Source organism: Cucurbita moschata, unplaced genomic scaffold, assembly GCF_002738365.1.
Source record: "Cucurbita moschata cultivar Rifu unplaced genomic scaffold, Cmos_1.0 Cmo_Scf00001, whole genome shotgun sequence".
NCBI lineage: Eukaryota > Viridiplantae > Streptophyta > Magnoliopsida > Cucurbitales > Cucurbitaceae > Cucurbita > Cucurbita moschata.
The window spans coordinates 8,983,619-9,000,703 of NW_019268517.1; the positions used below are offsets into that span (position 1 = coordinate 8,983,619).

The 17,085-nt window shown below is 32.0% G+C and overlaps 1 protein-coding gene and 1 long non-coding RNA gene across 2 annotated transcripts in view; one reads left to right on the forward strand and one right to left on the reverse strand.

Moving 5' to 3' along the window:
• Positions 1-10,882: 10,882 nt before the first annotated feature.
• Positions 10,883-12,480, reverse strand: LOC111434288. Its single transcript, XR_002708925.1, has 2 exons — positions 12,349-12,480; positions 10,883-11,186 (listed from the first exon to the last, which is right to left on the reverse strand). It is a non-coding gene; the product is annotated as an uncharacterized LOC111434288 (long non-coding RNA).
• Positions 12,481-13,162: 682 nt separating this feature from the next.
• Positions 13,163-17,085, forward strand: part of LOC111433403 (GDSL esterase/lipase At5g03610-like) — a 4,345-nt gene continuing 422 nt past the window's right edge. The window contains exons 1-5 of the mRNA XM_023070481.1: positions 13,163-13,304; positions 13,396-13,659; positions 15,006-15,277; positions 15,398-15,713; positions 16,718-17,085. The exon at positions 16,718-17,085 is cut by the window's right edge and continues 422 nt beyond it. Coding sequence (XP_022926249.1) covers positions 13,250-13,304; positions 13,396-13,659; positions 15,006-15,277; positions 15,398-15,713; positions 16,718-16,926 — 1,116 coding nt within the window. The 5' untranslated portion in view covers positions 13,163-13,249 and the 3' untranslated portion in view covers positions 16,927-17,085. The remainder of the gene's footprint in view (positions 13,305-13,395; positions 13,660-15,005; positions 15,278-15,397; positions 15,714-16,717) is intronic.

Consider the following 17,085-nt stretch of genomic DNA (forward strand, 5'->3'; position numbering starts at 1 on the left):
GTTTCCATTCAGCTTCTGAAACCCTTCCACTCTTTGTAGATATTGTAATGATAGCCCCAAATCCGTAGGGTACCCTCCAAGTTGAGGATCTATCCATCCCCCCCCATAAATTAGCTTCATCTTGGTTTGAGTTGCACTTCCATGGAAGAAGTGTTGAGAATGGTCAGAAAATGAAAGAAACAAGGAAGAGGGAGGGAGGGAGGGAAAATGATGATTATGTATGATGGGTTTAAAGGGACCAATTTGGTTGTTTTCCATTAAAAAGGAAAAGAAATTCAAATGGGTCATCATTTCTTATTACCCTTTCTTCTCACATTTGATAAATCTCGATGAGTTTTCGTTGAAGGCCTAGGAGGCCTACAACAAACAGCCTCACACTAGCCCTGTAAACGCCCAATTGAGTTTCTGGAGCTTTTGGAGTTTTGGATTGGACATTCTTCTTTATGCTATATGTTTTTTCTTCTATGTCTCTGCCTGCACAGCTTCAACAGTTCTTTAGATTTAATTTTTTTCTTTTAATGGTCAACCTGGTAACACTTTTAATATGGGCCATTTTCTTTATATATATATATATATATATATATATATATATTGAATCAACTCTTTCATTGACTTTTTACTGTTATTTTCTTTTATCCTTTTGGTGCGATGACGTTTACCTACTGATTAGATTAGATCCTCCCATCACTTTCTTCTCAGATGGAATACGAATGAAAAAGCCCCCTTTCTTTTCTTTCATTTTTGTGAAAAAAATCGTAGATTTTGGACTTTTAATACTTTATTTTGAAAATTTCCCTTAAACTTTCACATGGGTTTCAAAAATACCTTTGTGTTTTTTAAAATTTGATTGATATACTTAAAACTTTTCTAAAAATTATAAAAATATATTTAACTTTATTAAAAAATTTGGAGTATTATAAGTATCTTCAGGGTAAGTGCTTTTTTTTTTTTTTTTTTTCCTTTCAAGTTTGGTATTTATTATTGAGACTTTTGAATTGATAAAGAGTTAACCAAGTTCTTGTTTTTTTTTTTTGGAAAAAATCATTATTTAAACTTCAAATATTCACCTGGTTTTTAAACATTTCTTTTCATGCAAGGAAGCCACATGTCACCTACAAAAATATAAGCCCATGGAAATGCTACGTAAATTCAGAACCTATGGGAAAAAAAATAAAAAATAGAAACATGGATGTAATCAAGATTTTTTAAATTACATCCACGTGGTTTTGTCTTAAGTAGCCAAAATCCTATTATTCTTTCCTACCTTTATATATCTCATACATTATGTTTTTTTGTTTTTTTAGGAGAGAGAACGAAAATGTTAACATATGCTTGGACAAGTTAGTGATTATAAGACAGCGGTGCTTCTAATCCACCGAACAAGTTAGTTGTGTGAAATTTAAATTTTACATCCAATTTTAACATATGCTTGGAGTCTCGAGTCAGAAATATTAATTTTTTTATACATTGCAGAGCAAAGATTTGGCATTAAATTAAATGGGTAGTAAGAAAAAAACATTTTTTTAGCAAACCCATTTTAAAATTTTAATTTTCAATCACAATTTGACATTAAGAGAGAGAGAGCTGATAAGCTGAAATTGGTGTTCCCTTAGATAGGCTGATACATCATTTTTGAAGTACAGAAAAATCCATATCCTAACCCCCCAAAAAAGAAAATAAAAAAAAGAAGATAGAGAAGATGCTAAAGCTACAGACTACCTGCTACTGTAGTAGGCTTGGTAATTCACAAAAAATGAAAACAAAAATAATAATAACTTTAGTGGGGCCATGATATCATCACCATCGTCTTCTTCCTCTTCTTCTTCCTCCATTTGATATCAACGTGAAGAATTAGAAGGATTTGTAAGCGAAGCAGAGCATACATTAAGATCAGGGATCGATTTCGTTTTCCCTTTCGACAATTTCTGCTTCAGTTCTGAAAGAAGAGCTTGATTTTCTTGGTTCAATATCTGTGCTTTCTTCCTCAGTCTTTCATTTTCCTTCATTATGTAACAGTTCTGCAAGTACAGATCCGAATTTAGCCTCTCCATTCTTCCAACACTTTTGATTTTACAATCCCTTCTTCTTTATCCTGAAACAAACAAGAACAATTCACTCAGAAAATTTCTTCAAAAACAAACAAAAAAAACCCAAAAACAGAGTAAGAAGATGAGTTAGGAGCAAACAAGTCGAAGGCTCAAATGGGTTTGGATTAGAAACTGAGAAGAAGCTTTAGGCGAATACCCATATATAAATGATAGCTGAAGAGAGAGAAACATATATATATAGAGAGAGAAACAGAGTAAAACAGAGAGAAACAGAGGAAAAGGCGAAAGGAAGGAGACAGAGCATTGTAACAGCAATGGCTTCTTCTTCTTTCGGTTGCCTAAAGCTGAAAGGAAAGGATAATTCTAAAGCTAAACACTTAAAAACATCACAAGAAGCTTCAAAAAAAACTTTGGAGCTTTAAATACATTTCCCTATGAACAAACAAAAAAACACAGAAACAGAGGAATTTGTTTGAAGCACATAAAAACCAGGTAAAAACACATCAAAACCAAAACAAAAACAACAAATTTGCACCAAAAAAACACTATTTTCTTCACAGAACAAACAAATAAGCCACAACACAAGGGCATGTCCCTACCTTTCTGGGTGAAATGGAAGCAAAAAGGGAACTTCAAGAACATATATATATATATATATATATATATAGAGAGAGAGAGAGAGAGAGAGAGAGAGAGAGAGAAAATGGGTTGGTTGTTTTTTTCTTTATCTTTTAAAAAAAGATCACCTTTTGAAGATGGGTTTGTGGGGAGAAGAGAGAAGAGAAGAAGAAGAAGAAGAAGAAGAAGAAGAAGGCGAGGGACAAAATGGAACAAAGAGGCTGTTAATTTATAGACTCATAGGTCTAGAGAGAGAAAGAAACAGTAAGAGAGAGAAACAAAATAATATAAAAATAAAATAAAATAAATAAATAAAATAATTCTATAGGGACATTGAGACAATAGACATGAGACATGCCCCTCTTTCTGACATAACAATCATTTAACTGTAAGCATGGATGGCGGCCGGTTATAGGAAAACAACCTCAAAAATATTTTCCATTATTTTTTTAAAAAACCAATTTATTATAATTTTTTTTTGTTTCTTCTTCTAAATTGCCCCTTCCAACTTATTATCCAAAAACATTTAAAATTCTTTATTCTTTTTAAAATAATTTAATTAAGCTCGATAAGAATTTAAACGATAACGTATCGTCTATTTTATTCTATGTAGAATTAAATTCTCGAGAAATGAAGCGAAGGGTACGAAGCGTAAATAGGAAAAATGTAGGAGGGTATTTTGGTCATAAAATCCAACATTATGGGGGGTTTAAGAGAGGGACAATTATGGGAGTTACGGCTAAGGGCATGTAAAATGATTCGCAATGATGGTATGGATTGGCTTCTAAACCATCATCACAACCTTCTCAATACACCCACCAAACCCTTTTGTTTTCTCTTCACACCAACATATATATATATATATATATATATATATTGCTTTTAATAAATTATTATCCTAAATTTTGTATGTCTATTTGTAGCCTCCCTTTCATTTACCTTTCACATTTCTAATCTCTTTGTGTTGGTAACTATTGGCAATAATCATTATCTTTCCCCTTTTTACCCCTTTTTTTGGGGTGCACTTCCAACTTTTCCTTACCCACTTGTGTGTTTATTTTGGGGATTTTATACCTTACTTGTAACCTTATATTTGTTCGTTCATTACGACCCCACTTAAAAATATATGTTAGACTTCAATTCATCTCTATTTCGAGTGAAAAAGATTACTTTTTTAGCGTTTTTGTTTGACAGGTATTCGTAATATTTAATGAGTTTTTCAAGACGAGTAGAAAGATCTTAACTTTATTTAATTCATCCTTATTTCGAAGGTAAAAGATTACTTTTTTAGTATTTTTGTTTGTCGGGTATTCATAATATTTAATGGGTTTTTCAAGACGAGTAGAAAGATTTTAACTTTATTTAGTCATGTGTATTTGACAGAAGCTGACATCATAAAGCTAGGTATTTGAACGTGTTCCAGCTAAACACATGGTATTTATTCTTTAAACTAGAGATGTTTAACATGATTGTTCGAGCTAGGTTGGAGATATCGACTAATTACTTTTTTGGAACTATGTCTTCATGCTTACGTAAAATAGCTTCACAATACAACTACTTGGCCTTATAATGGTTAGGACCATTTTTAACCCTTAGAATATGAAGCAATTGATGATGGTATTTTGTTGTTTTACATTATTATAAACCATTATTGCAAGGAAAGCAAGGATAATGAATGAAAGCATTTTGAAAGCAATGGACAAAACACAAAGAAATGAGGAGAAGAAGAAAGAGTTTGTATTTTTCCTTTTTATTGGATAGAATTGGAAGAATGAAAGAAAAGGGTAGGAGGGGGCCAGCCAGCCTCAACCCCTCTCATGGGTTATGAGTAGCTTAGTGTGAAACATCATGGTTTTCACGTCTATATCATTTCAAGGGTATTTTCGTCATTTTAACTTCTCTCAATATGATTTTAAGGGTATTTTCGTCATTCTAACCTCCACGTCGAGCTTATCCATCTCTATATCTTTGCATCAATGCAATCATGGACGCTCAAAGCAACGAAGGCTGGTATTGCCAAAATTACCTTTTTGCCCCACTATAGCTTTTACCCTATTTGGGCTTTTGAAGTGCTTAATGATAATGGTTATTGAGTGGTAGGGTGGAAAGTACCAAAATAAAATTATTTGCATGGTTGGGTAGCATTAATTTAGTTTTGTTTGATTCTTTTTTTCTAAAGTTGTTTTTATATTAAAGATTTTGACGTGAGTTTTTAAATTACCGTAACGTAAATAAAATAAAGATACAACAACTAATAAAAAATAGACTACTGAAAACTTGAGCTCAAGATTAACATTCGTAATTTGAGAGGATATGATATGAACCAACAGACATCAATCATACAATATACTCCAACGAAGATGTGAAGAAAAGGTTGTCAAAATTATCAAAAGATGTTTCAATTCATGGAAGAAGAATGGAGTTTGATTGTTATAAATTTTGGGTGGGTTACAATGGAGAGTTATTGTATTTCATTAATGTATTTTAAGACTTTTTATTTACTTTAGGTCACAATTACATAATGGTTAATTATGTCTATGAATGTTACAATTCTTGAAATGCCTTTAGTAGTTTCATTTTGAGACTATATAAAGCCATGTATGTTGTATTTGTAGGAAGACTGGGAAAATAGAGTAAAAGAAGCATTTGTGCTATTCTTTAGCCAATGGCTAAGTTTGTTTGTCATTCTATGTAGTTTAGGTTGCATGTAGAATCATTCAAACTTGACATGATCAATCTTGCTTGTGGAGTGATTCGAATCTCAATCCAGTGTTCTTGTCTTGAGATATTTGATCAACAAGAATCATTCAAACTAGACATGATCGATCTTGCTTGTGGAGTGATTCGAATCTCAAACAATGTTCTTGTTTTGAGATATTTGATCAACGAGGTAATCCGAATCTTACTCTTCTTGTAGTGATTCCTTATCATATCAGGACATCAAAGGAAGACCAGAGAACAGTGATGAGTACTTAGTCCAAATTCTACGAGAAAAAAACAAAAGGTTTAAAATTTTTAGGGTTAAATTGTTATTATCAAGTTTTATTTATTTTTAACTAATTTATATAAATATTAACCTATCTCTCCACGACATTTAATTATTACTCAATTCGTAAGATTTGAGGTCAGTAGCCTCCATGATTGATGTTCTCTATTATTTATTTATTTAATTAATTTTACTTTTGCAATTGTCTCGAAATGACCACGAAACTAATCCATTACTCTTATTATTCTCGGGTTTTATTATGCCCGACAAAAAGAAGCCATACAACATTTTTCGAACACAAGAAAGTTTCTTATTTAATGATTGACACGGGTAATATAAGTCAAAAAGAGAAACTTTACGATTATATAAATTAATTTATTTTCTTTTTTATGTTTTTAGTCAAAACATTTGTTAAAAACATTTTTATTTCTAAAATTACTAGAAAATTTGAGAACCCCATCATAATTATTTTGAAATTTTTAATTATGAATTTTCAAGAGAGTAATGAATAAATTAAAGAATTATATGATTTAATCATAAAAAATTATTAAACCAAATTTAAAAGAATCTTTTTCAATCCTAAATGGCACACCCCGTAATTATTCGAAAAAACATGGCTTAAATTATAATAAATTTTAAAAAAATTGCATTTATTTAGAAACTTGACTTAGAAGATGACAAGTTTGAAAATCATAATATTTTGTCGGTTAATTATATATTTTTTAATCATTGGTTAAAATCATAATATTATTCACATGCTTATTTATAAATTGAATATTAACAACTATTTTGAAGGTATTTTTTAGTTTTTTTTTTATATTTATTTTTATTATTCTTATATCATAAATTTTAATTTTTTTTTCTTCTAAATAGATGAAAAAAAAGCTTATTTAGAGAGAATTCATTTAATTTAACGGTTTGAATATATTTCTAAACGTTAACCGTCACAATTTAAATTATTAAAATAATTAATAATATTTGGTTGAATTATTTGATATTTAGCAAATATTTGATTGAAAAATCAACAAAACCATTCAAAACAAAGCTGTATTGGGAAATTGGTAAATTTTTTAGATTTTTTAGGGGTCAAAATTGAATGTTTTAAAACCCATGTCTTCAAAAGCTAAATTTCATGAAACCTAAGGATATGGCTGCAAAGAAAGAAATGGGGAAGGTCTGTAAATAGAAGTAAATATGGGGGCTAACAGCCGAAATGAATAAAAAGGGTTATAAATTGGGTCTGCGACAGACCAATCATGACATGCCCTAAAAATAATAAAGGGACTTGTGATTCCTTACCTTATCTATCCCCCTCTTAAATACACCCACAACTTGCCTTTTCTTTTCAAATCAACCCCTCTAGTTTTAATATTCACAATTCTGGTCTAAAACAACGTTAAATTATAAATTTAGTCTTCTAACCATCCACCCATTTAGTTGTGGCTTAAAAACAACTTAACTGAACTTGAAAGATCGAAACATGAAAAAATTTAATTACTCTCCATATCTTCTCAAACCACGTCATCGTAATAGACAAACACGAAGAAAAAACAAAGAGCAAAACCACAACGGTCTGAAGCCAAGTAAATGAAATTCTTATTATCACCTAAAAAATTGATTATTTTATTTTCATTTCTACGTTATTATTAAATGGAAAAAAGGTTACAATAATAAATTTTATAGTATACTTAATCAAGATAATATAATGTCAATATATAAATAACTAGAACATTAGGGTAATTAGTTTGCTTGGGCTATAAAGGGAGGGCCTCACTATAATTATTTAGGGTTAAAATTAAAAGGGGATGAAATTACTGAAATGGCCCACAGGGGAAAAAGGAGATGAAAAGGGTAAGGGAAGGGCAAAAAAGGGAATGGAAAATAGAGAGGGGGCCTTTTTCTGAGGTCATTTATAATGATTTCACATAATAATAATAATAATAATAATAATAATAATAATAATAATAATAATAATAATAACAAAGTGCTGCATGGCTAATGATTATTTTTTTTAAATTATTACGGGTTAGTAAGTGCATTGAACCCTACACGTGAGTTCCCCTTTTCTTTTTCTTTTTTTTTTTTGGACCACACGTGTGGATATTTTAATTATAGATTTCTTAAACTTCCACACGTACCACATTTCTTTCGTTTTTTTTTTTGAAGTATTTTATTTTTAGAATTTCAAGAATTAAATTTATAAATACTAATTATTTGTTTTTGTTATTTATTCTTAAATGTATTTTTCAAAATTCAAACCAATTTTTAAAGTCTAAAAAAGGTATTGTTGAAATTTGATTAGGAGTGCAAATGTAATATAAGAATGTAAAATATATACATAATTTTTAAAAAAATAAAAGTAAACACGGAACAATTATGGAAATAGGCCTAAATTCCAAAATAAATAATAAATAATAATAAACATGTTTTGCTACGAAAATTCTTTTTCAATTTTAGTGGCAATGATTGGATTTAATTTATTAGTTTAATGGGTCAAATTTAGCACCAAAATAATAAAAAAATATATTGTTATATGATATGGAATCAACTCAAGGAAAAATAACACTCGAATTATCTTATTGATCGAATATCTTAAAGTAAGAACACTTGTTTAAGATTCAAATCACTCAACAAGTAAAGATTGATCATGTTAAGCTTGAATGATTCTCCATGCAACTTAAACTACATAAAATTATAAAGAAGCTTAGACATGAGTTAAAAAGAAAGCACAAATGCTCCATTCACTACATTGTCCAAGTCTCTTATATTGAGATAACGTACATGACTTTATAGAATCTCAAAATGAAAACTATTAACCTTCTATGAGCCATTCCAAAAGTTGAAACTTTCATACTTTATGACTCTAATTAGTCACTATGTAAATAAGTCTTAAAATACATGGTAGAAACACCATAACCCTAAATTATCATAAACCCAGAACTTATAGTCATCCAATAATGAATGGAGCTTGATTTTTTTTTTTTAATGTGACATGGATTGCAGCATCTTGTGATAATTTGAACGTTTTCTTCACATCTTCCTTAAATTTTATCTTGTATGATTGATATTCAGGTGCATATCACTAGCTCTCCCGGCTTGTATATGATTTTATAATTTTTATTGAATTTAAAATTAAATTACAAATTTACTCTCTTTTGACTTTTAAGCTTGTGTTGGTTGGTTTATGATTTTTTTTAAAAAAAATCTACAAATGTTTAAACCTATTAAAAAAAATGCGAGCAAAAAAAAAAAAAAAAAAAAAAAAAAAAAAAAACAAACAAACAAATTAATAAAAAAAAATTAATCAGTTAATAAAAATGTGAAATCTTGAAATAGAGACTGGAAACTGTGAAGGGTAAAAATGCAATATTTGGAAATTTATGGGATTTTTTTTTTTAAAAAAAAATAATAATAAAACCCCATACGATTCAAACTCAATCCCAAGCGAAGATAAAGTGCCTCTCAAGATCAGGTGGAGTTTCCTTTCTAGGAGGTTAGACAACTTTTAGGATGTCCAGTCCACTAAGTTTTTCGGTTTAAAAGAATCAAGCAGCTAATTCCCATTTGCTTCCCATAATCTAATTTGTGATTATGATCCATCACCAATCTAAACAAAACTTGACAACAGCCAAACACCACTTTCTCATATAATCATCATTCTAACTCTAGATCGCTAAGAAGTCAATTCTAGCTTTGCCAAGCCCACTAATCACACTAAACAACTATCTAGACGTGCTACATTTGGTTGTCAAATAAGTTTCGTAGGACTTCAAATTCTTGGTAGGTGGCCGAACTCATTCCTTCTATACTTTGTTTTTCATTGGCCCCGTTAACCACAACTAGGCCGGCTCATAGTGTTAGTACTCTTCCTCTCTAGAAATCATAACCCTATAAATCAAATCAAGTTATATCAACTCAAGTGTAGCTCAACTGGTTAAGAATGTACCATCAACAAAGGTTCGAATTTCATCTCCACACGTTCTTCCATATAAGTTATACTTATACAAATTCCAGATATTATAATCCAAAGACATTAGAACAATTCTAAGTTTCTTAAATTTATCAAATATCTTTTCTATTGTTTATCCTAATACACCAACCAGAGCAAGGGGATGGGACAAGCAAGGAAGTTTGCAAGTGTCATCTAGATGAGATCAAGGTGGGGGCATAACGAAGAGATAGAAGTCAAATTCAGACCCTTTTTCTTTTGCTTTATAGCCTTTTTATCAATTACTTCAGCCCATTGCTGGGTTCACTTTTTTGGTGCTTTAATAATCCTGTTTAGATTTTGCAAATATTAAACAGGCACCATAGATTGTTTATACTGATTACCAAAGAATAAATCCAACTTCTTTTACTGAAAAGATCTATTAGGAGAAAGAGTTCCTCTCAATATTCCGGCTAATCAGCAATCAAGATACCTCTACTTGATTTTCTCACATCCATATCATCCTTTTTTGGCCACCAGCAGATATTGTCCTTGAGAGGTTACCACACCCTTGTAAGGAATGCTTCATTCCCCTCTCCAACCTACCTCCCAAGTCTATCACTAGTAAATATTGTCCTCTTTGGGCTTTTCCTTCTAGACTTCTCCTCAAAGTTTTGAAACACGTTTGTTAGGAAGAGGTTTCCACACCCTGTAAGGAATGCTCCGTTCCTCTCTCCAGTTGACGTGGGATCTCACAAAAGGAGAATCAATAATGACTCTTGTTTAACAAATTGGATCCTCGGCATTTTCTAAAGCCTAAATAATGATCCAACATTCCGTCCATTAGAGGCTAAATGACACCATAATGGGATCATCTTCAGTGACTCAACCTTCTTCATCTCTTATTTTATCTGGTCATGACTCTATAACATAATATCTATTAATTTAATACACCCATTTCTAACCAGTAAGCTTTTAGTCAGCATCAACACTATAAGCAGACTACCTAAGATCATAATATTAAGGGGAAGGAAAGTCTCCTCATAAGATCATGCTATTATATAGAGAGCTTTACAAAAGATGTATGATAAGGGAAAAGCAAAAGGCATTTACTTTATCCAGTGATTATTAAGGCCAATAGATTTCTTTATCCAGTACAAATGAGGGGCCACCATTCTTTGTTCACATTCATTTAATAGGTGGCCACAATTACTCAAAGAATTTAATAGGAAAGTAGTTAACATCAGAGCCACAGTTTCAAAAATAAAGAAAATGACATTAGTATACTGAACAGACATCCTTATGAATCCAATATGATATTGCTTATATTTTAGGAGGCATAAAAAAGTGGCAAGGAGGATATCAATGATTTGCCATGGATATATAATTGCAAGCTATTGATCAGTGGCATATTGAAAAGCAAAGTGAAAATAATTGTGTTTATGAACAAGATTCAACCTGGCGACAATGGGAGTCTCATTTGGCTTGTGAATGGGGGCCGCAATGTTGTCAACTAGATGATCTGTGATTACAGCTTTCTCAACTGCATATGTCAGGAATTTCAGCTGTGATTCTTCTTTTAAAGCCATAATCACTCACCATTGTCCTATGAAATCAAATGCAAGACATACTTGAATGTACGTATAATACAAAGTGAAGAGGGACAAGGGGGTGCGAGTGCATAATATCAGAGCTAATTATCTAGTTACCAAATACAATGCTAAAGAAGATACTATACAAATCCAGTAGACTAGTCTTGATATTTTTGGCTACATGCAACTTTTTCAACAACAAAATGAACAATATTCTTCACATCATTAAACATGTTAATGAATAGAAAATGAGTTATTGCTGCTGCCTCATATCGATTATGATTGAAATATGGAGTCATGAACATTATTTCCTAACGATGTGCAAAACAACATAAATCAAAAAAGATAAATTGTAGCATTCCTATTTCAAAAAGCTTAAACAAGACTAAAGCACAAGAAGGAACCAAAGAATATTAAAGTCGAGGTGTGCGCAAACTGACTCAAACACTCACAGATATAAAAACAAAACAATCATAAGTATTTCCCATTAAGCTATTCAGAAAAAGTGACCTCAGATCAAAGAACTATATGTTGTTTTCTGTTTGATGAAAATTGGCTAATTTACTAAACTCCTGCCTAACAGAATAAAGATGAATCTACTGAATTGACTGCAAACATTCAACTCTTGAAAGTTGAAAAACAATCGAGTATCAACCATGTAGCAAATGCACACAGCTAACCTATTTTAAGTTTTATTCAGTGAAGAACAAGAGGACCTAATAACTTGAATTTGTGTTATCTTGAACCATGTTAATACTTAATAGTTAAATAAAGAAATGGACGCACTAGCAACTAGAAGAACTTCCACAAAAGAAAGTAAACATCCAAACTCTATCTTTAAAGCATGCAATGAATAAGTCCAATACGTTGGAAATTTGAGAACTCTAAACCATGAAATATGAGCACAAAACTCCGTCTCTTCTTGTCTGACCTTCCGAGAACATGCCACAAAGGTCCCTAATAGACAAACATGAAACCTCCAGATTCGAAACATAAAATTCTGATCCATAATTTTCTTCTGCTGTTCATTTTACAAAACATCCATTAATCTTAAACTAGAATCTGCAGATTCCAATTCGCATGAACAAACGAAATCACATGAGATTCGATACGCAATGAAGAGAAAAATTCTTGAGCTCAAATTTCAGAAGATCGAGATCAAAGAAAATCGCTTACAGTTTTTTTCCAATTGACAAACTTGATCGGGAGAAAGCCCTAGGATTCAACCTGCATTGCACTGAAGGAGACGAAACCAGACATTGAACTCGGCCGTCGAAATTCGAATTCCAGAGCACCAATCAAACGCCGCCGTCTATTCCCTCCCTCCTACGGGCGGGAAATATTGGGCTTGAGTATTGGGCCACCCCCAATTATTTTAGCCCAAAATGGGCCCATCTCCATGGGCCTACTCACAATTACATTTTTAGCCCGTTCATCCTTTATATTATATTTTTTTAAAATATGTTTTAATTTATTTAATTATTTATCATAACATCCCCTAACTTAAATGGTAAGCAATTGATGTATTTTCTCATAATTTAAATTTAGATTCCTTTGTGTACATTTCTAATATAATATTCTCACAAACTTTATACTAAGTGACTTTTTTTTATGTAAATATAAATTAAATATATTCGGATTCCGTTTCCATTAAACCCTTTTATTTTACACATTAAATATATTACATATTTTTAAATATTAACAAATTTATTAAACATTATTTTTCTTTTTTAAACTTAAATAGCTGGCTCATATGTTTAAAATATATTTATAAAAAAAAAATATTTTATAAATATAAATATATATATATATATATATAGGTTAAGAACAATGGCCGACCCAAAGAAGCCTTAGACGCCACAACTTCGAAGCGCGATGTTTTAAACGTCGCGTAAAAAACTAGCAGAAAATGGAGCGGTTGACGTAAGAATGGTGAAGGGCAGGTGATTTTATCATTGGGAGATTACTATATAAGCTATTAAAGAGAGTGAGTACAGTTTCATTTGGAACATTTGGGTAAAGAGACAACACAACTTCAAAGAGATTCCAATTCCAATTCCAATTCTAAGCTCCTTTAATGGACTGCAAAAAGCTCCTCTGTTTCTCTCTCCTCTGCTTCTCTCTCCTCCCAGGTTCTCCATTTTCTCTCTCTAAAACCCCCTCTTCCCCTTCCTTTCTCTCTCTAAAATATATATTTTTTTAAAATTTGTTTTTGGGTTGCAGAATTATATGGGGTGGTTTGGGTTTCTGTTGGAGGGGGTGGCCACCGTCATCGCCACCGCGTGCGGCGGAGTGGACAGAGTCTTGGTGGAGGGGAGCTGTCGGATTCGAATCCTAGAAAGCTGTTTGTGTTTGGGGATTCTTATGTAGACACCGGAAATAACCGGAAACCGGCGGCAAAATCTTGGCAGTATCCTTATGGAATTACTTTTCCCGGTAAACCCACCGGCCGTTTCTCCGATGGCCGTGTTTTGACCGATTACCTAGGTAACTCTGAAAATCTAACCGTCTCTTTCTCTGTTTGTCTTTTTTTTTTTTTTTTTTTTTTTTTTTTTGCGCGTGTATTTTGAATTATTAATTGTTTTGAATTTATTTAAGATTCGTTTAATTTGGATAATTATGAAATTATGTTATTTTTAAAATTATATTGTTTTTAAAAAATCATTTATTGAGCTAGATTAATAATTTATTTAGTTTTTTATTAACTAATTTTAAAATTTTAGCAAAAGAAAGAAAAAATCACAATGAAAAAAGGACTAAAGTAGTGAAGAAGGCTCTTTATATTTAAAAACAAAAAGAATTAAAATTGTATGATTAAAGGAAATTCTAAACACAAAATAAAAATAATATTTAAAATTATTTAAAAAGCAAATAATAAAGATAAATTTTCTTTAGTTTTATGGATATAAATAGAGGTGGTGGCCCACTCCACATTGCTATTGTATTCTTTTTTCTTTTTTCTTTTTTCCTTTCAAAATAATTTATTATTAAACACTTTAAATAGCACATTTTTTCCTTTAATAAAAATTAAAAAAAAAACCTCGTGGTAATAATTTTTTTAAAATTTTATGTATTTCAAAAATTATAAAATTATACCATATCTTATCTATTTATTATTGAAACATTTAAACTCTTATCTAAATTCTATTTTTTTTTCAAAAATTATTAGTGATTTATAAATTTAATAAAGTAAATAATAAAAAAATAAAACAATTTCACAAAATAAATAATATATTTTAAAAATTAAATGGAAAATAATGAAATAAATTTAAAAAATCAGTGCAAAAGGAAGTTTATTTTTTATTTTTTATTTTTATTTTTTAATTTCAGTCAGAGCGTGGCACTTTTTGGCTGTAAAAACTCAAGACCGGCTGCATTATAGAGTCGGCTTTTTTATTTTATTTTATTTTTATTTTTATTTTTGCTTTATTGATATGGAGATGGCTGTGACTTTTGAGCATGTCAGTTTAGCGTAACCCTTTTCCTTTTCCCTGACAGTCAGTCTTTATCTTCAACTTCACTGCATCTTTTCCTGTCATTTTCCCCTTTTTTTTTTCTCGATTTTATTTATTTTTTAATTATAGAATATATATTTTAATTTGACCAATTAAGGTATATTCTAGAATTTTTTATTTCTTGTGTTATTAAAATGTCGGTGGAATTAAAATTGGGTTTAATTAAGAACTGAGTTTAAATATATTGGAATTTCACATTATTTTTTTTAATTAGTTTATGGTTAATATAATTTTTTTTATTTTTTTTATTTTTTAATGAATCATAAAAATTGGCTCCATTTCGCGGCGCCATTGGGTGGTTGAATCTTGTGTGTGCAGCCAAGTATCTGAGAGTGAAGTCTCCGATTGCGTACAAATGGCGGAAAGTAGGGTTAGGGCAACTGAAATACGGGATGAATTTCGCGTACGGCGGTACCGGCGTTTTCAATACCTTTATAATGAGCCCTAACATGAGCACTCAGATCGACTTCCTCCAGCAGCTGATCCACGAATCGACGTATACCGCCCAAGATTTGCATTACTCTGTGGCGCTGATCTCCCTCGCCGGCAACGATTATGGCGTCTACCAGGCCACTGACGGCTCTGCTCAGGTTTTCCCCAACATTTGTAACGTTTAATTTCAACTCTATGAATTGATTTTTTAGTCAAAATATAAGAAGTTAAGCAAAGAATTTGGGGATTTTGTATTGAGTTTGGCGTGTTGGTGGCAGGGGTGGCAGCCATTTATAACGAAAGTGGTGAACCAGCTGGAGGTGAATTTGAGGCGCATCCATGGGCTGGGGGTTCCAAAGATAGTGGTGACGTCTCTGGAGCCGCTGGGCTGTCTTCCTAGCAGCACAGTGGCATCCTCATTCCATCAGTGTAATGCCACTGAGAATCTGCTTGTCAACTTCCACAATCTGCTATTGCAGCAATCTGTGGCAAAGCTCAACAGTGAAGTAAAAGATGCCTCTGCATCCACTTTCATCCTTCTTGATCTGTATTCCTCTTTCATGGCTGCTCTCAACAACAAAGGAGACCCTCTTGGTGACTCTCTTGATCTTTTGATCTTTTGATTTTTTTTAGTCCACTAATTCTCTTATGCTCCTTAAAAATTGTTTAGTCCCATTGATTATTCGAAACCCACATGAGAGCTGACATTCTTCAACTAAAACACCCCTGATTTACCATCTTACCAGGATTTGTCCTCATGAGTCGGCCTAATGGTCAAATATCAATGGGTTAGAGAAAAAGGACATCCCAATAAGTCTTGTGTCCTCCTGCAAAGGATTCAGGCTTTGGGCGCCACATGCTTATGATTTAATATCCTATTTGACAGCAACTGTATAGTAGGATTAGACATGTGTTCTTTAAGAATAGTAAGGTGCATGTCAGCTGGTTTAGATACTCATATATATTTAAATAAAAAGACTGATTTACATGAATGAACAACAAGATCATGACATCGTACGTGTTTGCTATTGGACAAATGTGTAACAACCCAAGCCCACCACTATATGATTTTGTCCTCTTTGTGCTTTCCCTTTTGGGTTTCCCTTCACAATTTTTAAAACATGTCTGATAGGGAGAGGTTTCCACACTCTTATAAAGAATATTTCGTTCCCCTCTTCAATCGATGTGGGATCTCATAGAATGCGACTTCTTTTAGTTAATTTGGCTCTCCATTTATGAGAAGATTGTGTTCGAGATCTGCTAAACTAAGTCTTGGTTCTTCTGGAAATAGGTTGATGTTTAGCATATTAGAGACTACAGCTGGGTTCCCTTGACAAGCTAGACAAAGTGACTCCTGCTCCTTAATTATTCTGGCTTTTGGTTGTAATCCCTACAAAAGGTTTCCGCTCTGTAAACTATGCTTGGTACCTCTTAGGTCTCGTCTCAAAATATGGTATAGATTAAGATTCTTGCCTTCCATCACGAGCTAGAAAAGGGTCAATTGACTGACTTGACACTCCTTCATAAGAAGCCCACAAGCACACCTCCCTTTAAAAGTTTATAGGGTGTTTTTTAAGTGCTTACCATGTTTTGTGCAGGGAACGTGAAATTTGAGAACCCATTGAAGCCATGTTGTGTTGGAATAAGCAGCGAGTATGCATGTGGGAATGTGGGTGCGAATGGGGAAAAGAAGTACACCATATGTGAAGATCCAGGAGCTGCATTCTTCTGGGACGAAGTGCACCCTTCTCAAAATGGCTGGTTCGCTGTGTACTCAGCATTGCAAGCAAATTTAAAGCAACTCTAAGCTTTAAATTACATAGAAATCAGATAAGTGACCCCCCAATTTGACAAGACATTTCATTCATTCAATGATCATCTGTCTTGTAGTATTCAAATAATATTTGGCATAGCCCCTTTGCCTCTGCTCTCTGATTTGCTTGTAGGTATTCATCTTTCTCGCCCC